Source organism: Carica papaya, chromosome 4, assembly GCF_054855325.1.
Source record: "Carica papaya isolate Zhongbai chromosome 4, ASM5485532v1, whole genome shotgun sequence".
NCBI classification, from domain to species: domain Eukaryota; kingdom Viridiplantae; phylum Streptophyta; class Magnoliopsida; order Brassicales; family Caricaceae; genus Carica; species Carica papaya.
Window position 1 is genome coordinate 18,923,435 of NC_142312.1, and position 6,981 is coordinate 18,930,415.

General features: G+C 38.1%; 1 protein-coding gene across 1 annotated transcript in view; it reads left to right on the forward strand.

The window, feature by feature from the left end:
- The window catches only part of LOC110806653 (RNA-binding NOB1-like protein), an 8,742-nt gene extending 2,168 nt beyond the window's left edge, over positions 1 to 6,574 (forward strand). Inside the window, exons 3-6 of the mRNA XM_022031578.2 lie at positions 3,606 to 4,707; positions 5,249 to 5,417; positions 5,815 to 5,934; positions 6,080 to 6,574. Coding sequence (XP_021887270.2) covers positions 3,606 to 4,707; positions 5,249 to 5,417; positions 5,815 to 5,934; positions 6,080 to 6,229 — 1,541 coding nt within the window. The 3' untranslated portion in view covers positions 6,230 to 6,574. The remainder of the gene's footprint in view (positions 1 to 3,605; positions 4,708 to 5,248; positions 5,418 to 5,814; positions 5,935 to 6,079) is intronic.
- Positions 6,575 to 6,981: the final 407 nt, after the last annotated feature.

A 6,981-nucleotide genomic window follows, 5' to 3' on the forward strand; every position in this document is an offset into this window, starting at 1 on the left:
TCCAGTTACAGGAAGTTATCAATTACCAAAGAAAAGATCAAACAGTGGAATAAGGAGGAGGAATTTGGGGTGGGGTTCAGAAAAGGGTGCTTTTTTAGCTTGATAGTTTGGGAAGGGGAAACAGGTCTAACTGGTGAGGACATAGAAAAAAAGAGAATTTGGCTTCAAGTAGCGAACTTGCTTCTTATGGAGGAAATTGCATGGAGACAAAAAAGTCAAGAGCCAAATGGATAAGGGAAGCGGATAGGATTACTAAATTCTTTCACTAGTTTGGTAAACCATAACAGAAAAATGCAACTATGTAGAGGACTTCGAGTTTAGTGGCCATGTTGTAGAGGGTAATAAGGTTTTAGGTGAGAAAGTCAAGGCTGATCTTTACACTAAAGATGCTCCATGGAGCTCACTTAGGCAGGTTGAAGTTTAGTATACTTGGAGATCATGATTAAATGTATTTAGAGACATTCTCTAGGGAGAAGATTCTTGATGGACCCATGAGCTGTCAGGGTGACAAAGCCCCCTGATGTCATGGTTTCTTGGGGGCTCTAAAAGAAGATCTTATTGCATTGAGAAGTTCCATAAAACATGTTCCTTCTTAAAGAGCTTAAACAACACTCTTCTAGATTTTATTTGAGATTGGTAGGACCTCGAATGTAAAAGATTTTAGACCAATTAGTCTAGTGAGTGGTGTGTATAAACTTATTAAAAAGGTCCTAGCAAGGAGGTCTGCTAGAGAGGTGGAAAGTGTGGTGAGATAGTGTCAACAAGCTTTGTAGGCATAAGGCAAATTTAAGATGTGCTAATTGCGGATTTGATTGTTGACAATCTTTTGAAGAATAAGGTAAGTAGGGTATTATGCAAGCTTGACTTGGAGAATGCCTATGTTAGATAGATCGGATTTTGGAGATGAACAGCGTATATGGATGAAAACTTGCATTACTTCTGCCTCTTTTGCAGCTATGGTGAAAAATTGGCCATTATCTTTCTTTAAGTCTTGTAGGGGTTTCAGATACGGTGACCCCCTATCTCCTTTGCTTTTTATGATTCATTATAGTGGCTTTTTATTAGTTGATGTTGAGAGCTACAGAAGCTCATTTATTCAAGGTGCTGAAGGTTGGGGAAGGAGAGGAGAAGGTGGAGATGACTCATTTATTTTTTGCGGAGGATATACCATAAATTTGTGAGCTGGAAACTAATGTCTTACTTGACATCAGATGTGTCTTAATGTGCTTTCAAGCAAATTCTGGACTCTAACATAAATTTAGCGAAGTCTGAGTTAGTGCAGATTGGTGACAGCAGGGGAACATGTTACTTGGCCAGAGTCCTGGGTTGTAGAAATACGAGCCTTTCCATAAAATACTTGGGGTCGCCACTTGGAGTGAAATTGGAGGAGATCAACATGGAATCCAGTGGTTAAAAGATTTGGGTTACATTGGCAGCATGGAAAAAGGGCTATGTAAAGGAGGAAGGCAAATGGACATAAAAAGCTCTTTGGCTATTATTCTCATTTGTTTCATGTCTTTGCCTACAGTTCGAGTTAGCATAGCAAAGAAGATGGAGACGATCCATTGTAGGTTTTTATGGGGTGACTCAAATGCGAAAAGGAAATGCTATATTACCTTAGGGCAAGGTTATGTAGATTCACGAGGGAGCAGTAGTTTCTGGAGGTGAGTTTGACAAGGAATGTCTGTGTTTGTATACAAAAATACCCAGAGGTCTGTATAGAGTAGGGATGTGGAAGAGAATTTTCATGGGAAAAGGAGTCCTTCAAAATTGTATTAGATGGAGAATGGGATTGGGAGAGAGGGTGAGATTTTGGTGGGATGAGCGGATTGAAGGTGGGGCCTTCTCCAACAAGTTCCCACAATCTTTGCTATTGCCAGGAATAGTGATGCCATTTTCAAGGTTTTGTTCTTGGGGTCAATTGAAGTTGATGACGAATTTTTAATGATTTGGAGATATTTGAGTATATGAGGCTACTGAAATATCTTTCGCATGTGGTGATCTCTAGTGCAATTGAGGATGAACCAATTTGGATGCTGAACTCGATGGGAGTCTTCTTTGTGAAGTCTTATTACCTGCAGTTGGCTAGGGGAGAGGAGGATTGAGAGAAGTTTTTGTAAGGAAGCCTCTTAAAATGTATTGTAGAAAAAAGGGCAAAATGGGAAAATATTGTAAAGGTAAAGGATAGAACGGTCGTTTACTCAGATTCTCACTTGATCACTTGCCACCTGATCGGGGAAGTCTGGTGTTGCAAGCACACCCCCTTGATCAGGTAAGTTTGATGGTTGTAACTACACCCACTTGAATCAGTTGGTGCTCAGGATGTTATAACCAACAGGCGCGCCTTCCCTAAACCAGGCCTATAAATATGGCCCTGTGTTTAGAATTGTAATTTTAGAAAGTAGACTGAAATTCAAGCTGTGAAACTCTCTCTCTTGCTCTCAACGATTACTCTTCTTTTTTACTTTTCTTCCGATCAACTCAAATAAGAACCATGAGCAAGGTTCCTGACAGTTCTCCTCGAGGCTGATTTGGGAAAAGATAGCACCTAATTTTTTTTTTTAAAATTTAAAACACAAAAAGCAGTGAGGGAGTGTATCCTAACATTGGATAAGCTGATAAGCAGAGGGAAGATTCTGGACAATAGGTGTTGCTTGTGCAAGAGAGGAGCGGAGTCATGTTTACTTCTTTGGTGTCCTTTTGCTTATTGGCTATGTTTTTGGCATATGGTTAGCTGGTTCAGTGATGAAGAAATTATGGGCTTGAAAAGGCATCCAAAGATATAAGCGAGTCATCAAAACTTCAAAGTTTATTCCATTGACTACCTTTTGAGTCATATAGAAATAGAGGAGCATGAGAGCTTTTGAGGGTATAGAGTCTAATTTTAATAGATTTATAGGTTCTTGGTTCCAGATCCTAAGCATTTTGATTATGGATCACCCCTTTTATCAAGGTTATTCTTTTAAAGGTTATTTTGTCAGATTTATTATGAGTGTTTGAGGATGAAGAAAAAGCTTGGTGTTCAGGAAATTGTTTTTGGAAGTTTTTACTTCATTTGTTAATTTTAATGATGGTTATGAATATATCCAATGGTGTTGTGCCACATAGCTATTCATTGTCATGTCATGCGAATTGTGTATTATTCTTCCCACATCAAATCCTAAATGTGCACGGGTCTGATGTTAGGACATCTAAACTGCTGTCTCATCCTCTGTCAATGGAGGGATCAAATAAATTTCGAAAGTGAAGGATGTGATTAGATGCAAAATTTGTACATCACTCTTTAAATATTTTTAAGCAGTACTTGGGTATTTTGAGATATTTTACTGAAATAATTCTTGATTTAATAGAAAACATCACAGTCAAATAATGTGAAATTTGCTTATAACCGTTTGAAATTTATATATATTGACTCATGAAAAAGCTATATAGCAAAAAAATTCATCTCAACAGTTCTATATTGATTTTACTGAATGGTTACTGGAGAGTGCATGATACAAGATAAATGAATATCTCAACAGTCCAATTGAATGGGTGGGATGAATCTGATTAAAGTTTGGCTTGTAACTTACAAACTACTAATGCATTTTCTTGTAACCTTGCAGTTGTCAAGTTTGCAAAGGCAACTGGTGACTTACAGGCTCTTTCAGATGTTGATCTTAAGCTAATGGCACTGACTTACACGCTAGAGGCTCAGATACATGGAACTAAACATCTAAGGGAACTTCCTCCTCCTGTCCATTTGATTAATGTAAAGAGGTTACCGGAGAAGGACCTGCCTGGGTGGGGTTCCAATGTTTCTAATCTGGAAGAATGGGAAGCATTAGAAAATGAATCTGAGAATAAATCAGACACCAAATCTAGGATCCTCCCCTTGAAAGATTTAAGTCTAAATACTGTATCTTCAGATAACCATTTTGACGATGGCCTGGTGGGATCTCAAGAGGACACTAATTCAAAGAATCAAGATTATGATGGCCATGGTAGACCTGGTAGATATCTGCCCCAGAAGAAAGAGATAAGCACTGAAGGTAAGAAGATGGTGGCCAGTGGGATTGATGCCTCACGGGGACAATTTGATGATAATGCTGATGACTGGATGCCTGCTGTAAGTCGAAGTACACACAGAAGATACCTCAGAAGGAAAGCTAGACGTGAATATCATGAGGCATTATCTGAGAGAGACTGTCAGCAAGATCAGGGGAAAAGCACAGAGGATCACATGGTTGAGGATAATAATTGTCCAGATCTAGAGTCGGGTCAAAGCTATGAATATTCACATGCTGGAAATGGAATTTCGGAGAATAATGAGATGAAAGAAGGGAAGAACTGTGGTGAAGATCTTTCCTCCATGCTAGATGAGATGAGGCTGGAGGAACATTCGTTAGAGGCTCATCAAGAAGATGCTGCTGGACTAAATTCTTACAATTTGGTAAATAATAACAATAGACTTATCGCTATCGAGGGGGATGAGGTTGATGTGGTCAATGAAGTAGTAGATCACGTGGAGGTTTCAAGCCAGACAAATGAAACTGTTGATGCATCCTATGCAGATGATATTAGTAATGAACAGAGTCTGATGCTGAGATCCTTGTCGGAGTCTTCAGTAGCCTGTGTAACTAGTGACTTTGCTATGCAAAATGTTCTTCTCCAGATGGGCTTACGTCTTCTGGCACCTGGAGGCAAGCAGATACGCCAGGTGCAAAGGTAAATTGATTGGATGCATATTGCTCATACGAGTGGCTTCTGATTTTGTGTTAATTTTTGCATATTGCTCATGCTAGTGGCTTCTGATTTTGCCTTAGTTACTTTTTGCATTATGCCTTAGTTATTTTTTGCATTATGCTAGAACCTTTCATATGCAACATATTTGTTGTTTATAGATGCTTTAAATTTCATTTGATGAATTAGAAAAATACATCTTTGTTTCTTCCCCATTAGGTATTTGTTGTCGGTGGGGACAACGTCCTTTGTTGTCTGGGTGGTGGTCTAAGATTATGTTATTGGTTTATGTTCTTATTCATTTATATCCAGGTGGGTCCTGAGATGCCATGCCTGCTATATTGTAACTGCTGAAATTGAGAGGATCTTATTGATTCATCAAACTGCATTTTGATGAGTCAGAAAAATATATCTTTTGTTTCTTCCCTGTTAGGTATTTGCTGTCTGTGCGGACAACCTTCCTTGTGTCTGGATGTGGTGTCTAATATTATGTTATTGGTTTATGTTCTTACTCACTTATCTCCAGGTGGATCCTGAAATGCCATGCCTGCTATACTGTTACTGCTGAAATTGGGAGGATCTTCTGCCCAAAATGTGGTAATGGTGGCACGTTGCGCAAGGTAGCTGTTACAGTTGGTGAAAATGGCATTACCTTGGCTGCCCGTCGGCCGCGGGTTACACTACGCGGTACAAAAGTGAGTACATATATCTGATCAACATCTGGAGTAGTTTAGGTAGCTCTGTGTTTTGGTTCATTTGCTTTGTTGCTAATTATATATTAAAATATTTGTTGAACATTTTGAGAACGGACCATAGGCATTTGTGCAGTATCATCTCATCCTTTATGAACAAGGGAAGTGGAAAGGAAGCTTGTCTATCTCTGGCAATGCCAAAGTAAAAGAAGAATTTCCTTTAATTTACATATATGTGATCAAATTTTTGTGGTAGCTGCTGCATTTGCCTTAATGCATTTATTTTCTACGCATTCTCAATGGCACATTGATGTATAATGAAGCCTGGAACTTCTGTGCATTTTTTTATGTAGCTTTCTTGGGAATATGTTGTCTTAGCTTGACATTTGGTTTTGTGCAGTTTTCACTTCCCGCGCCCAAGGGTGGAAGGGATGCAATTGCGAAAAACCTTATTCTACGTGAAGATCAGCTCCCACAGAAACTTCTCTACCCGAAGACAAAGAAGAAAGTGAATAAGGAGGTTAGCTTTGTTTGTTATCATTAATTTCAGTTATACATCTGTAAGTGCATCTGTGTGGGGCTTATTACCTTTTTTTTTTTTTTTTCCTTGCTGAGCTTTGTCTGTGCTTCACTAAACATGAGATTTCACATTTTCAATTTTCTAGGGGGATGATTTCTTTCCTTGTGATGACATTTTCACCCACCATAGCGAGAAAAAGGCTCCACATCAGGCTACGGTAAGGCAGGTATTGGCAGTTTTCAGCGGAAAGAGGAATCCAAATGATAACCATTATTCGCGTTCTAAGCGTGGATAGATTCGACCTGAAGGAAATCTAATGTTGGGATATTTACTGGTTTTTTCCAATGCCCTGCCAGCAGCAGACGTGAACTTGTTTGTTTGTGTTTTTCCCCTTTATTTGGTAAGCGTTATTGAGTAAATTTTAACGGATGTGTATGGCAAATGGAGTTTTACTTGGCAATAATATAAATATAGTTCAAGTGATATGTAGTAGATGCATATGACAGGAGGAAAAGAAACGCCCATATTTACATGGTACTCCTAGTCAGTGAGGTAAAAACAAATTAAATTGATATCTTCATGCAGAGAGATATAAAAGCCCATTTGCGGTGTAAGAATGTATTTATAGCTTTTAATCTTTCTTATCGTTTTTACAATCCGAGTAAAACATGTATTAACCCTTTGAAGCATGACTTTCTAATGGGGCTTAGGGATGAGACACGTGTGTATATATATATATATATATATATTTATTGGAGTCTGCATAATCTAACGTGCCAAAACCTAATTTGAAGCAAATTTTCAAACCTAATCATAGGTTTGGGTCAACATAAATTCAGGGCAAAATGGGATGGTGCAAGAATTTGCTCCAACCTGGCTTTATATATTTATATTTGATTTAATTAAAAATATCTACATTGATGTTAATTGAAACTATAAAATACAGATATTTGAAATTATTAAAAAAAAAAAAAAAAAAGAAACTAAAACAATCTTCAACAAGTTATCATTCCTCTATATTTAGGCGTCATAGTAACGTTGTTGCCT